At 51.4% G+C, this 15200-nt stretch overlaps 1 protein-coding gene across 2 annotated transcripts in view; it reads right to left on the bottom strand.

Annotated features, from left to right (window-relative positions):
- Window positions 1–8474: 8474 nt before the first annotated feature.
- The window catches only part of COG2 (component of oligomeric golgi complex 2), a 49931-nt gene continuing 43205 nt past the window's right edge, over window positions 8475–15200 (bottom strand). The window contains exons 14-18 of one of the 2 annotated variants that reach the window (XM_032430307.1): window positions 14538–14610; window positions 14111–14253; window positions 12394–12533; window positions 10728–10911; window positions 8475–9184 (exon numbers count right to left, since the gene is read on the bottom strand). In XM_032430307.1, coding sequence (XP_032286198.1) covers window positions 9083–9184; window positions 10728–10911; window positions 12394–12533; window positions 14111–14253; window positions 14538–14610 — 642 coding nt within the window. In that variant the 3' untranslated portion in view covers window positions 8475–9082. The remainder of the gene's footprint in view (window positions 9185–10727; window positions 10912–12393; window positions 12534–14110; window positions 14254–14537; window positions 14611–15200) is intronic. The other variant, XM_032430308.1, reaches the window with a different exon arrangement.

Genomic DNA, 15200 nt, shown 5'->3' with positions numbered 1-15200 from the left:
CCTGGGATCGAGCCCCGAGTCAGGTTCCCTGCTCAGCCCCTCCCCCCACTCCAGTTCTCTCTTGTGTGTACTCTGTCAATAAATAAATAAAACAAACAAATAAATCAAATAAATAAATAAAATCTTAGAAAGAAAAATTCTTTCACTTAGTAGCAAAACAAAAACCTGCCATTTAGCTGACAGACCATACACACCAAGTCCTTTCTAGGGCTTTGAGCTGTATTTTGGGTGGAATTTCCAGGGAAGGTGTGGGCTGGTACTTAGCCATCATTTGGAGAAGTTTGCTTCTCGACGCTTCCATCCCTAAGCGGCAGGTGGGTGCGTGGGGGAGGCCCCATGCTCCTACATGCAGCCGGGAAGGAACGGGGCCGACGGTCACTTCTTCCTTTCCGGGGACACAGGGTCAGATCGCTGTTGCTGATGACAGTGAAGATGTTCCCTGACGTACAGAAAGCACCTTCTCTGGCTCCCTCCACAGACGCTGAAATTACTAGGCAGGTTACGGACTACGGTGCCCACCGACGAGGGCCCAGGGGCGCGCGGCAGCCGGGCAAGCATCCGGGGGTGGGGGTGGGGATGACGGTTTCCAGGTTGAGCTAGGTCCTTCCCGTGTGCGGTGTCAGTGGTGTGAGCAGAAGCGTCCGTGTTCCGCTTAATGACGACTGTGCTGCCCACAGTCCAGAGGGGACCGAGCGTGCTGTGCGGACGAGAGGCAGGCCCGCGATGCCCTCCGAACCTCAGTGTCCCCCTCATGTCCCCAAGCACCCGGCTGGTCCGGCATACACCTCCCTGTTCCGAGGTCCAGGGGACAGCTGGGCCACACGTGAGAGGGGGCATGGTGGGTGCCTAGGAGCATGCGTTCCAGAGATGGACCGGCTGAGCCGGAAGCCCACGTCCAACACTTACTGTGACCCAGAGTGGGTGACTTCCCCTCTCTGGGCCTCCCTGCCCTTCTGTGCCACTGTGGGAAATCCTTGAACGGATAAATGAGAAATAACCACCAACATGTCAGGGGCCGTCAGTCCATAAAAACGTTATGACCTCTCCCGTCTGGAAGTCCCATTCCATAAACCTGCAGCAGGACAAGGATCCTGCCCTGGGGCCTCCAGAGGGAGCACTGCCTGGCCAGCGCCTTGATTTGGGTCAGTGAGATCCGTCTTTGCCTTCTGGCCTCGGAACTGTGAGAGAATCAGTTTGGGCTGTTGTAAGCCACTGCGTTTGCGGAAATGTTACAGCAGCAAAGGAAACATGCAACAGCCTGGCGCACACACTCAAGCCTGTCTCCTAACGGCACTGTGGGGGGACCCTCAAGGCCCACGTTCCAGGCCCTTCAAGAGCCTCCCCTTTGGGATCGTCTTCCAGGGCTAGTGCTCCCCCCATCCATTACAGAGGACCACCAACCATACAGGGACAGGGCTGGCACCTGGGAGCGGAGAAGGTGAAATGTCCCAGGGGAAGCTTCTGGGAAGGGCTTCAAGTTTGTAAGCGTTTCGGGGCGCAAGCAGCACCCATCCCTGTCTTTAAAGCTGCAGGTGAAGCTTTCTGCTGGGGATCGTTTCAGTTCCTGGCCACCTCCCCCCACTCCCCTTTCCTCAAATCGGCCTCTGCTTTCTGGCCGCACAGGGAGGCTCTGGACACGTCACACAGATACGGATGGATGCTTGGAAGTTCCAATGCCTGTGGCCGGCTGCCTCCTTCCAGAACGTGAAGGAGCCTGGGCAAGGGGTGCACATTCCCCACAAACCCCCAGGCCCCCAGACCTCCCACAACATCAGCCTGAGCGATGTGGACCCGAGGGGATAAATACGACACAGCACCTGTGCTTTGCATGGTCACTTTGAAGAGGCAGCAATCCAGACGTCCTGAGTCCCGAGCCCGCCGCGTGTTAATGAACTGTGGGTGCTGATCAGGGCCCCCCTTGCCGCATCTGTTAGAGACTCTGTTCCCCCAGCAGCCCCGGCCCCGCTGGCCCGGCCCCGGCTTCGTTTGGGTCTATCTTCCACCACACTCTGCGCTCCCTGGATCCCTCGTCCCCTCTTCCCCTCTTCCCTCCGAGGCCCAGTGTGGAGCAGAAGCTGCCGCCCAACTCCTCTCTGGTTTGGCCTTTCTGGAATGGCTACTAGATGCCAGGGCTCTGGGGAGAACTGGACATTCCAGAAGCAGGCGCGCTTGGGAGTCTCATGGCTGAGCGTGGCCCAAGGAGCAAGTCAGAGACGCAGAGCCTCAGGCCGAGCTAGGGCCCCGGAGTCAGCGTCCGCATCTGCCCAGGGGGCCCAAGGCTGCACACTGGGCTTTAGGGCTGGGGTTAGGGCCAGCCCCGAATCCCCCGCCCAGCATAGGCTTTAGAAGGGCCAGCAGCACCAGCTCTTGGATTCCTGCTCTCGGGCGGATGATGCATCTTCAACCAGAACTCCAACCGTGACAACTTCTCCTGTGGTCCCTAAAACAACCGCACACGAGAAGCGGTCTATGTATGTGTGCACGCTAAGGGTTCAGGGCCGTCCCCCTGACCCCCAGCACGTCCCTCCCCGCATGGGGGCGGCAGGGAGCCTGAGGCCCCACCGCTGCCGTCATCCTGACTCGTGAACCGTGCTCTTGAAGTTGCTCACGGCGACACGGGACAGCACGGTCACGCCGCAACGAGAGGAAGACAAAATTGGTGTTCTTTGCCTTATTTTAAAAAAGCAGCTAGCAGCATGCCTCCCACTGAGCAGGCTGCTGGGGGGCTGTGGGGAGCTGTGGGGGGCTGCTGGGAGGCTGTGGGGGGCTGCTGGGGGCTGCTGGGGCTTGGGCGGTTGTTAGGAGCACCATGTTGCCAACTGACCCACTGCTGTTCTTTGTCCTCAGCTCCTTTATAAATGGGAAGTGGGTCGGGATGTTACCAGGATACAAAATACCAACATTTCCCAGATTGCTTAACACAAATATGTCAATTCCGGGGGTCTGTTTCTCATCAACCATTCTTCACTAAATTCTAAGTCTTCCTGCGGTTGCAAAGTGCTCCTCCCGTAGACAAGGGAATGATTCAGCAGCTCTGACCCCCTCCAGCCTGGGCACTTGTGGGGCCTGCAGGGACGGTGGCCTGGGGTGGTTCCCCGCCCACCCAGGAAGCTCATCAGAGCCCAAATCTTTACTGAGTTTAGGAAACTAAACAATATTTGTTTGTTATTCATTTGGCAGCAAACCCCAACCTGAACAGACATGAGGCTGCTTAAGATCCTTACGTTATGGCAGTTTATGGAAGTGTGAAGAGTCCTCAGTTTGCCGCAGAAAGATACCCGTGTTTGATTAGCAGGCGCTGTTCCATGTGGCCCCATGGTACCCAGGATGGAAACCACATTACCTTTCTAACATCTGAAAAGTTCGGATCGCTGAAACATGTACTGAAGGCTTTAGGCTTTGGACAGATTTTGGATTTGAATATCATCCCATGTGATTTTTTTTTCTAATAGGATTTATTTTTTTAGAGCCGTTTTGGGCTCATAGCAAAATTGAACAGAAAGTACAGAGTTCTCATATGCTAGTAGGTGAGATTTTTGATGTCCTAAAAATCCTCTGTGCTCTACCTATTCATCTCCCACAACTCCTGACACCACTGATCCTTTTACTGTCTCCATAGAGAGACATTCTTTTCCAGAAGTTCGTATAGCTAGAATCCTACAGTATGCAGTCTTTTCAGATCAGCTTCTTTCTCTTAGCAATATGCATTTAAGATTGCTCTGTATCTTTTCATGGCTTGACAGCTCATTTCTTTTTAGCACCCAACGATATTCCATTGTCTGGTTGGGCCAACATTTGATTTATCCATCCCCATACCGAAGGACAACTTGGTTGCTTCCAACGTTTTTTGGCAATTACGAATAAAAGCTGCTATAAACATCCGTGTGCAGGTTTTTGTGTGGACACAGGTTCGCCGTGTGATTTTAAGATTTTCTTTCTTTATTTATTTGAGAGAGACACAGAGAGAGCACCAGTAGGGGTAGGGGTGGAGGGAGAGGGACAAACAGACCCTGCGCTGAGCAGGGAGTCCGAGGCGGGGCTCAATCCCAGGACCCTGATATCATGACCTGAGCCGAAGGCAGACATTTAACAACTGAGCCACCAGGCGCCCCCACCATGTGATTTTTAAAGCTGCAGAATGAGCAGATGTTCAGGGTGCGTCTGAGAGACTCTAAAACACCATGTGTTTTGAATGTCAGTGACTCCATCACTTCAAGGGAGCGGGGGTCCCGTAGCCCACCTCCCTGCATGCAAGTTACTCCGCACTTCTGTTGAGTCTACCGAAAAGTTATCCTCTGAGGCTTGCTTTTAAGCTTTGTTAAGTGGGTTGAGACCAGCCTTTGGTTTAGGCTAATTTGGTGCCACGCCTGAGGCCACACCCTTCCGAGGACCCTACTGGTGGCCCGTCAGCGCCCTTCCATTCTGGCTGGCGGGAACACACACTATTCCTGGGCCCCTTGAGGTCGGAGGATTGTTCTACCCGCTCCTTTCTGGGGACCTTTCCTCACTTTCGTGGCCTCCTGCCCACACCAGTGGCTAATCAGCACCCAGCTACACAACGAGAGCCGCCCTCCTCTACACACTCTGCCCCCCGAGTTCTGGCCTCCCTGGCACCCCCAACTCCAAACTCTCTCAAACCTGAGTCGCCAGGCTCTGGGTCCTCCTATGCTGGGGCCTGGCCACTGTCCACACAGGGCTCAGTCTCCCCTCTCTCTGGGATCCAACACTGCTGTTGTCCAGGGTCCACGTGCGCCGTTTCCGACCCCGGCCTGGTTCAGTTGTTCAAGGTGGGAGAGTAATTCAGGTGGTGGTTACTGCACCAAGCTGGGTTCCTTAACAATCAAAACCCACCTCAAAGATTAAGAATACATTTCAGTTCCACATCAGTGAGAGCTGAGACAAGGTGGGAATCGCGGATGATCTGAGACTCCGTGTGAAAGTGAGAACGAGGCTGAGCGGAGCGCGGAGGCCCTCCGGAAGCCGCAGGCGGGGAGCACCGGACCAGTCTCTGCGGGCATCCAGCGCGGCGCCCAGCGGCCAGTCAAGGGAGGCGGGCGGGGCCGGGACGTCCGCACAGGGCAGGGACAGTGTGTCTCCTTCGGAGCTGCTGACCCTGTGGCAGGAGGAGGACACGGGCAGGGAAAGGCCGGCTTTCTCCCACAGTGGGGAGCTTCTGTCTGGGCTGTCTGGCGGCTGAGGAGGAGGGGGTCTCTCGCGTATAAGGATGCCAGGCACTGAGAAAATCAACAGTGCCTTCAGAGAAGAACCCCCCCGAAAACCTGGCTTAAGAATCTACCACTCACTCAACATCTGCAGTCCGTCACCGTCTTGAGCCCTGGAACATGAACTTGAGCGGGAAGGTCTCCGCAAACCCGTGGCAGGGTCACGTCTGTCCGTTACTGCGCCGCCAGGGCTGCTGCTGGCCTTAAGGTAGGGCAAGGCCGAGCACCCGACGTCCTGCGGCCCCGAGCTGCCCACCAGGAGAGGCCTGAGGACCCGGGGGCTGCCCTTTCCACACGCACTTAGGTGGCTGAGCGGCTCTCAGAGGGCAACTCCATGTAGTAGTTCCAGGGAGCTGCAAAGAATTCCTGGTCAAGGGGGCGCCTGGGTGGCTCAGTCGTTGGGCGTCTGCCTTCGGCTCAGGTCATGATCCCAGGGTCCTGGGATCGAGCCCTGCATTGGGCTCCGTGCTCGGCGGGAAGCCTGCTTCTCCCTCTCCCACTCCCCCTGCTTGTGTTCCTGCTCTCGCTATCTCTCTGTCAAATAAATAAAATCTTAAAAAAAAAAAAAAAAAGAATTCCTGGTCAAGACTCCCAGCAGGAGATCGAGGTGCACATCTAAAGCAGCTCCAAGATCTACGTCCTTCTCTTCCTCCTGGACACACAGCCAGACCAATTCCCAGCCCCTCTGGGGCTGAGTTCCGGACACGGGAGTGTGTGGAAGTGTGGTGTGCTCTCCCACGCGGGGCCACCACCCCCTGGCGTGGCCCTTCATGTGCTTTTCCTTTCCCAGTTGGCTGCAGCAGAGGGGGAGACTGAATGGTGGCCCCCAGAAGGTCTGCCCACATCCGAAGCCCCAGAATCTGTGCCTGGTGCCCAGTGACCTTACGTGGCAAAGGGACCTTCGCGAACACAATGAAGTTTGGGATCTCATGATGAGATCTTCCCGGATTAAGCAGGTGGATCCTAAATCCAAGGACAGGGTTCTTGAAAGGGAAGAGCAGAAGGCCATGGGAAGAGGGAGGCAGAGACTGAGTTGTGCTAACGTGAGCCGAGGTGGGAAAGGTAAGGAGGACTGTGTCCGTAGAGCCCTCAGAGGTGGGACCCCGCCGACACCTGCGTTTGGACTTCTGCCTTCAGAACTATAACAGAATTCTGTCGTTTTAAGCCACCACATTTGAGATAATTGGCACAGGGAACCAACACAGGAAGTCACCCTCGGGGAATGTGGAAGCCACAGGATGGAGGTGGCAACTGGCAGGCAGCCGGGGTCCCCGAATGACAGGGAGCCCCCCCAACTCATGCAAGGCCTCCCTGGCATACGTCCCATTGGCCAAAGAGACATCTTGTGCTGAGATGGCTTTTTGACTCTTAACGGTCTAAAGTAAAAAATAATTCTAGTTTTAGTGTAAAAAGGTATTGCTTCGTCCTTAAACTTTGTTCAGTTATGATTCTTCAAGGCAAAGCTAACTAACACACAGTAAATGACGGAGACATTCTGGGGAAGCCAGGGATAAGCGTTCTGGAACTTTCTGCTTTTTACTACAGATTGTTTCCTCAGCCTAGAAATCGGTATCAGGACCCCAAGCGTGTAGCTGTGAGCCCAGAACGTGGGGTTACTGAACCCAGGCCGAGCCTGGGGCCCCAATCCTGGAGTATCAGCTTCTCTGTTCCGATGCTCATATTAGGGAGGGAGAATTACCCCAGCGGTGAACAAACTGGACTCTGGAACTATCTTGCCTGGGTTTAAATTCTGCTTGTGGGCGCCTGGGTGGCTCAGTTGGTTAAGCGACTGCCTTCGGCTCAGGTCATGATCCTGGAGTCCCGGGATCGAGTCCCGCATCGGGCTCCCTGCTCGGCAGGGAGCCTGCTTCTCCCTCTGACCCTCCTCCCTCTCATGCTCTCTGTCTCTCATTCTCTCTCTCTCAAATAAATAAATAAAATCTTTAAAAAAAATAAATAAATAAAATAAATTCTGCTTGTTAGTTATCTTAACTCCTTAATTTCTGTTTCCTTGTCTGCATTATGGGGATAATGTGGAGTTGGAAGGGCTAAATACGTTGTATCCCTGTCAACCACGTTTTGAAACAGATGAGAAAGGCAAAGCAGCCAGGCAGAGGGGACACACAGAGGCTGGTGTTGACTAGCGCTGGGCCACTGAGCAGATCGTCGGCAGGCAGGCAGATCTCGGCAGCCCGGCAGGGATGGGAGGCTGGCCGTGGTGGGAGGTTGGCATTACCCACAAGGGCGTAAGTTCACACGCAGAGGCGAGTGCAGGGCCGGCCACCGTGGCGGCTCACACAGGTCCCGTGGGGCTGCACGCTCGCTGCAGGCATAGGGGTGGCAGGCCCCCCGCTGGATTCCTTCGGCTCCCGGTGGCGTGTGCAGCTTCGAGAAAGCACAACTTCCGCAGGCCCCCCTCACGGAACTTGGGGTCTGGAGGCAGCAAGAGACAAACGTGGGTGCCGGTTTATCTCCACTGGTCAGCCTTGCTCTCTCTCACTTCCCGTCCAGCTTGCCTTCCCGACCGCCCCCTGTGGCCTGCGGGCCCAGCACGGCGCAGAGAGGCAACGGCCCGTGTAGACGGCTGAGCCAGCTCCCGCGGCCGTGCGAGGTCCCACCATGATGCTGAGTCCCCTCTACTCTCTCACCCACCGGGCTGTGTCCGACCGCACTCCCTATCCCGTCTGCTCGGAGCCCGCTCCAGCCAGGGCAGGGTGGGCGCTCGCGGCTAAGGCCAGCACGCGCAGACGCAGGCCCTGCACACAGGGGGAGCCACACGGCTGCAAGGGCTGGGGGACGTGCGGCCCAGAGCTCCGGCTGCCCTCGTTGCTGGTCTTGCCGCTTTTACTGGGGTTCCTCTCATGCCCCCTACTTCTCGAGCTCTGCCTCATCACTGCACTAAAGACAAAAAAGTTCCTGCTAGCTCGCAGACCTGCTTTCTTAATTAATTACCTCTTACCCTCTTCCTTTCTCTCCCCGGGGCCGACCTTTGAACAAAGGAGATGCTGAGATGCAACGAATCTCGAGCTAGAGGGAGAAATGTGCCCGCCTTCGCGGGGTGGTCCTGCTTCCGGACACCCCTGCAGCCTCTCCCTCCCGACACATGGGGCCCCGTGGCCTTGTCACCTCCCACCCCTGCAGGAGGTCTCCACAGGCAGGCCCCACCGCTGAGCGCTGGGGAGGCAGGTGCCCTCGAGGACACACGCCCCACAGGGCACCGGGGAGGAGCACCACTTAACCTGCACTCGATCCACAAATAAAAACCACATGCACTTTTGGCAGACACGTCTTTTATTCAGGAATACGTCTTGCCTCCTGGTTCCAGCTCCGCCGGGAGCGATGCCGTGACCGGAAGCACTCTTGCTGAACACCCAGTGGGAGAACGGAGGAGCACCCCCCCGCCCCGCCTCTCTCAGAGCGTCCCCTGTGCACGGTCACGGCCCCGGTAGGAGAGGGCGAGCCCTCCGGCGTGATCACCCCTGCAGGTGCGCGCTTCCCACTGAGGGGCCAGGGGGCCTACTTTCCGTAGCCACACATCTCTATTTACTCTAATCATATTGTAGAAATCGGCTCTTCCACGCTAAGATTTACAATAAAAATAAAATAATTTGCTCTGTAAACTATAGTAGAAAGTTTGAAGTGTCTTAAAAACAATCTTCCGTACAACGGAAAAAGGCTTCTGTGTTCTGTTCTGGGTGACAGGGGACCCAAGTGGGCGGAGAGAAGCTGCATTGGCGTGTTGCTGGAGACACGGCGGAAGCACTTCTGGAACACGGAGACTTGGAAAGAGGACAGAGCCACTTTCTTCCCCTCGGGCTTGACGTCCAACTCTCCTCTCCCCGCGGGCTCTTCCAAGATGCTCAGGGCTGTTCTGCCGTTGCCTGGTCCTTGGCGGCGGCGACCAGCTCTGCGAGGGCGGGGAAGCTCTTTATGTCCTTTGTTGCCAGGCCCATCTTTTGTATCTGCAAAGGCCACGAGAGCGAATAAAGGCCCCTCGGTTTCAGCTGAATGCAAACAAAAGACCCTTATACAGGACACTCAGAATATCCACCCCCAGCCTCTACGAGCCCAGAAAAAGGGCGCTCCCCAAAGACTGGCGGACAATTTTTCCCTTCACAGCAAAGGACTGACTCATGGTCAAGATTCACTTTTTGGGATTAAACACTTAGCATTCTAAGGAGCCAGAATGTTCATTTATCTCAGTCCGTCACACCAGGCTCTTACCAGCATAAGAGCCTCTTTTGTGCACTGCAAAAGAAAATTCACACAAAAAGAAGAATAAAGTGGACTATTTTTTAAGTGGAGAGTTTTCAAAAAAGCATTGGCCTGAGCTCTTCATTTCTTCACACGCCACCAACAACCTTTTCTCAGAATCTGATGAACTGCAGATGCCGTGGCAGAGCGAGCACCGTGGATTACTGTGGTAACCGAGTCGTGGCATACCGTGTCCCCGCTTTTGTTAACAGCAGCAACAAACACCACACACACACGCACAGGAAAATCTGGACAGATCTACACCAAGTATATAGCATCTGTTGGCACGCTGCCACTCATTCTGGGGACAGTGCCATTTCTGTTCGTCCCCCTGCTGCTACTCCCCCCACCCGTCCCCTCCTTTCTTTGGCTTCTTTGTTCTTCATTTTGCTATAACAAATTGTCTTGCTTATAAAAAGACTCTAAGTTTCTCTTGTGAAATAAAGAAATAGGGCAATGGACTTCTGCCAGAATGTATCTCTAAATTCGCCTCAAAGCAGCAAAATGTGGATCTCCAGTGATGACCCTGATGTGCAAGAGTCCTCAGTGAGCTAGAAAGCCAAGCATCTCCTGATGGAGATTTCAGGATCTCACTTCTTTTCCTCTAGCAAAAGACCTTCCTGGAGGACCTGCGCCATACAGCGAACCTAAACAGTTTAGAAAGCCAGCTTCTCAAGGGCGAGGAGTTTCAAGATCCTTGAGCAAGTCACCTCAGTATGAACAGAGGCCTGGCACAGAACCCGTATCTGCCTCCTAAGTGACATTATGTACAGTAATACTCATCCATCTGCTCTGACTCTAAAACCTGTGTTTGATGGAAAACAGAAAACTCAGCCAGGGAAGCCAAGAAGTTAGGCTCAGACGATTTCTCGAGGGCCACAATGAGAAATCCATGGGCTAATGCTTTTCTAGTTATTCTAACCACCCGATTACGTCTTGGGCACTTTCCAGGAGGTGGACAAATAGGACACCATCTCCGTCTGTGAGCTCACACTCGAGTGGGCCTCATGAACACAAGCGCCCCTGAGCCAAGCAGAGGTTGTCAGACCTCAACTGTCAATTTTTAGTACTTGGTTATGCACATCCTTTTCCTTCGGGTATTCTGGGGCCCTGACCCACTCTTCCAGCCCCAGGAGTGGATACCCCCCACCCCCTCGGCAACACGTGTGGGCTCAGGTGAGCCGCCAAGAGACCGCTGGGCCCGCAGAACTCTCGTCAGATGCACCAGGCTGATCATGGCTTGGGGCTTACCTGCTCTCCCAAGTACTCCACATCCAAGGCCAACTGCAGCCTGATTTTGTCATCATCGCTCATGCCGCCGCCACTGGGACCGACGGGGTTGGCGGGACTGCTTTTCCTGGCTTGCTTCAGCCTTTTCAGGCTCTCCTCCATTTTCCTCACCGAGCTCAGAACGTCTGACACGGTTTCGTAATACCTGGGGCATGAGACACACTCACTGGTGAGACCGAGGTGTTTGTGTGTATCCCCAAACAGGTGAACTGGCTTTGTGGACCAAAACAAGAGACTTTTAAGACAAAAATTCATTCCCAATTAAAAAAAAAACAGCCATGGTTAATTTTATCAATGTTTTTTAAGACTGAAAAGAAATAGGTTTTTTTTTTTTTTTCTTAAGATTTATTTATTTTTGACACAGAGAGCGAGCGCGCACAAGCAGGGGGAGGGGCAAAGGGAGAGGGAGAAGCAGGCTTCCCCGCTGAACAGGGAGCCTGATGTGGGGACTCGATCCAGGACCTCGGGATCACGACCTGAGACGAAGGCAGGTACTTAACTGACTGAGCCACCCAGGAGCCCCCAAAGGGCAGGTCTTGACTCTCTAGCACTGCATTCCCTCAGAACTGAAGAAATATGTACATGGACTTTGTGTACAATTTTACTCCCAAACACTAAGAGGAAATTGTGAGCCAAATGGTCTTTCTTACTTGAAGGATGAGCATCTGGAGCTCATTTCCCCAAGTGCAAGTAACAGATTCATTTATAGTCAGTTCTAGAAATAGTTCATCTTTTAAAGAATGGAAGCATTTAAATTTTTAAATAAAACTAATTACCTTCACAATATTCTCAATAAAATTTGCAAATTATAAATGAGTTGCATTTCAAAACTTTGTTTACAAGCTGGTTACTTGGCACTTGGAATGTATTTGCCCACAAAAGCAATACTGTAACTCATTGTTATGTTCTAAATTAACCCACAAATGTCACTTAATTCAGAAACAACTGAAATAAATCAAATACTATTGCAAAATAAACAAAATTCAATAATAAAATTGAATAATATACTTTTGACATAACTCAATGCTGGCATTTGGGGAAGAGTTGATTAAATGACAAACGAGGAGACACTGAACCACAGGGATGTTGAAGACCTCCTTATACTTTCAAGGGCTGCAGGGTTTTAGACATGGAACACTTATCCACTGTAATGCTACTTCAGAATGTATGCTTTCTCTTCTAGACCGCGGTGGTCTCACCGGTACGAGCCTTTGATTACGTGGTGTGATCAGAGCCATTTCGGTCACAGCTGAGGAGAGAAAGGATCTTCAAAGAAAAAGTAAGCCTGGACTTGCAGAAAGAGGCCTGCAGGAGGCGCATCACGGACAGCAAAGCCCGGCCGTGCCCAGAGAGGTACAGGACCAGTGTGAGCCCCGGGGAAGCCGGGAGGCGGTCTAGGTGGAGGCAGGCGGCCCGACGTGCTCTGGGTGCAGGGCGAGTGGAGCGAGCACAGCTCCACCATCAACGCAGACGGAAGGACTGAGTGCCTACGCCCGACTCGTCCAGCGACACACTTATTTGATGGGCTCACCACCTTGTCCACATGCAACCCTCCGGTGGCCTCAGTGGTCTCTGACTCAGGGCTTGTCTAAGAACGCCTGGAATAACCTACTTCTCAGGTACTTACTTATGAGTGCTCTCAGAAAGTGCGCCTTCTAGCCACTGCTGAATTATTGCCCGTTTGAGCTTATCCTTGTGCCCACTCTGAAGCTGGTAAAATGGCTTCAGAGCACTGTCCACATAAGAGGAGGCTGTTGTTGGCACCTCCTGGAATAATGACGGTAGGGGTTAAAAAAATAAACAGAGTAAGTTACTCAAACTTCAAAGAGATGCTACTGATGTACTGGTTTTGAGACACGTACAAACTCCCTCCCTCCCCAAAAGCACTAATGTTGTCTACAGAAAGATACCTGGAGAACAGGAGGGGGTCAAATGGAGTAAAGCAAGGGAAAATCATGTTTAGAGCCAGAGACGGAGAGAGAAAGAGAACAAGCACTGAAGTATGCACCGGGGCGGACGGGGTGTGTTCTAGACTGTGCATTTCTAGATGCATTTCTAGAGCTGTGTTCTAGACTGTGCATTTCTAACGAGCTCCCACCAGGTGATGCTAATGCTGCAGGTCGAAAGACCGAGAAGCAAGGATTTAGGGTGAGTAATTTGGCTTTCCTTAGTTTTAGTTTCTTCATCTGCAAACAAGGACACTGGCATTCACTTTATAGAAGAACAAATGAGAGTATCTGACCGACAAGCACCTGGTAAATATATTAACATCGTATTGAACAGACAGGGAAAGTTGGTAGGTTACTAAAAGAAAATTAATGTATTTGGGAATATAAAATAGGTCTCTCTCTCCCACTTTGAAGTGGGAGTTTCAAGTCAGACCAGAAAGAGAAAATCAGGAGACAAAGTACTCTTGCTGGAAGCAGCAATCCTATCGCACACCCCAGATTTTAAAAGGTGAAGAATAACCACAAAGGAGATTTGCTCCAGCTCAGTTCAGCCCTCACTGCCTCCAGAACGCCGAGTCGGATGGGAAGGGCAACACAAGACGCCCACGCTTCGCACACACAGAGGCTGCCCTAAACCAGGGACGTGTGGCAGAAGCTCCAGGGACATTCCAAAACAGCACAACGTCTTACGAAATTTTCATAGTTCTTGAAAATAATTTTAGTAGTAAACTGCCTAACATCCAACTCTACAATTGTGAAAAAAGAAAATTCGATGGAAAATTAAGTGACATGTAGCAAGAAGGAAACGAGCATATAAATGCCTGAAAATAAGAGTTCAGGAGGGGAAACTAAACCACTGGTCAAAACGAAGTCCCCAAATTGCCATTCTCTAAAGTGTGACAACAGGAGAATTCCACTTTGAACACCAGTGTGCGTGCATGCTTTTCCATCTCATAAATGCCTTCCATATTCTTAATGCAGCTTTTTATCAAGTTAAAGAACAGGAGAAAGCAGGTACTTGCTAGGACAATATGAAGGGAACAAAGGTAAATTCAATTTTTTTCAAATATAAGATACAAAGACCAAAAGAGTATAGGAGTTAAAGATATTTTATGAAAATGCTTTCTTTTGAAACAACTATCTTTCCTTAAGGCCAAAGGAATCCAGACAAGTCTGTACCGTCTGAGTCCAATTCCCAAAGCAGCTGACCATAACCATCCACCCGTGGGATCCCCTTCTCACAAACAGAGATTCTTTGGATGAGGCCAATTAGGTCGGCCTCAGGCTATCCCTGGGAACCTCTCTCTGGGTCTTGCTCAACCACTCCCTCCCTCAGTGGCTTTCCTACTATATATTTCCCCACCTCAAAATTCTTTTCAGTGAGTGGTTGCTGACCTTATTGGTTCTTCGGTAAAGCCTAGGGACCTCCAGGGCACTTTTCAGGTAACTGAAGCAAGACTCACTTAAGTCTTGGATGATCCTGTTACTCAAAGCAGGAACACAGGCTGCCAGAGACGTCTGGGAGTCCTCCAGGGCTGCTGTTGAGACATAAAGATTGAATGTAACCACTTACTCAGGCCCAAATGTGAATCTTAATTTAGACAGTGTCATAGTATTTAGAGAGTGTATGACAATAAATCAAATCAAATCATTAGAATTAAACAAAATATCTCAGAGAAGTTAAGATCTCAGAACAGAATATAGAAACAACCAAGGATTTACAACTAAGAAGAAAAGGCTAAATATATCCTACAGTCTCTAAAGTTTTATTTTAAATTATTTCTTACCCAAAGATTTGCTGAGTCTAAAGATTGATTTTTACCTGAGATAGAAGAAAAATTCTTAAAGCCAATCATTTCAAGTTTTGGCTTGATTGTTTCCAAGAGTTCTGGAAGCTGAAATAAATATGCACTTTATATATTCAGTTACTTTTTATAAATCAAAGGAAGAGGCAATTCTATTTGCATCTATAAACTCTAAAATATTGTTAATAAATGATGAAACTAAACTCAGAACTTTCTGTCATTTTCATCAGAAGAAAGTAAAACTCCTAACGCTTTCACAGTAACATAAGCCAACAACATGGCAAACAGCCAGGGCACAGCTATTAACAGGCCCAGGGAATATGAAAACCATTACCAAAACAAGCTTACAATGAAGACCATGTTTTTGCTCAAAACACATATTTGTTCAAGCACCACAAAATATTTAAACGGGAGGAAAGCAGAATTATGTACCAGAGCATTCAAACACAAATTCGGCCCACAAAGCCCTCTTAATTAATGATAAAGGCCCCAAACATGGACCCCTATCCAGGGAAAACAGAGGGAGAAGTTTTAACAGTTGAGCACTTTCAAAGTACAGCTGACAAAGTATGTGGTCAAGTGGGGTGGAGACAATTAAGCTCCAACCCGTTAGCGATCATGGCGCACGGAGTACACAGAGCTATCGAACTGTGGAGCGTGGCTCGCTCGGGGCTCGTGAC

Source organism: Phoca vitulina, unplaced genomic scaffold, assembly GCF_004348235.1.
Source record: "Phoca vitulina isolate PV1807 unplaced genomic scaffold, GSC_HSeal_1.0 scaffold43, whole genome shotgun sequence".
NCBI classification, from domain to species: Eukaryota; Metazoa; Chordata; class Mammalia; order Carnivora; family Phocidae; genus Phoca; species Phoca vitulina.
The sequence above is the reverse complement of the archived record's forward strand: the minus strand, read 5'-3'. Positions and strand labels throughout refer to the sequence as shown.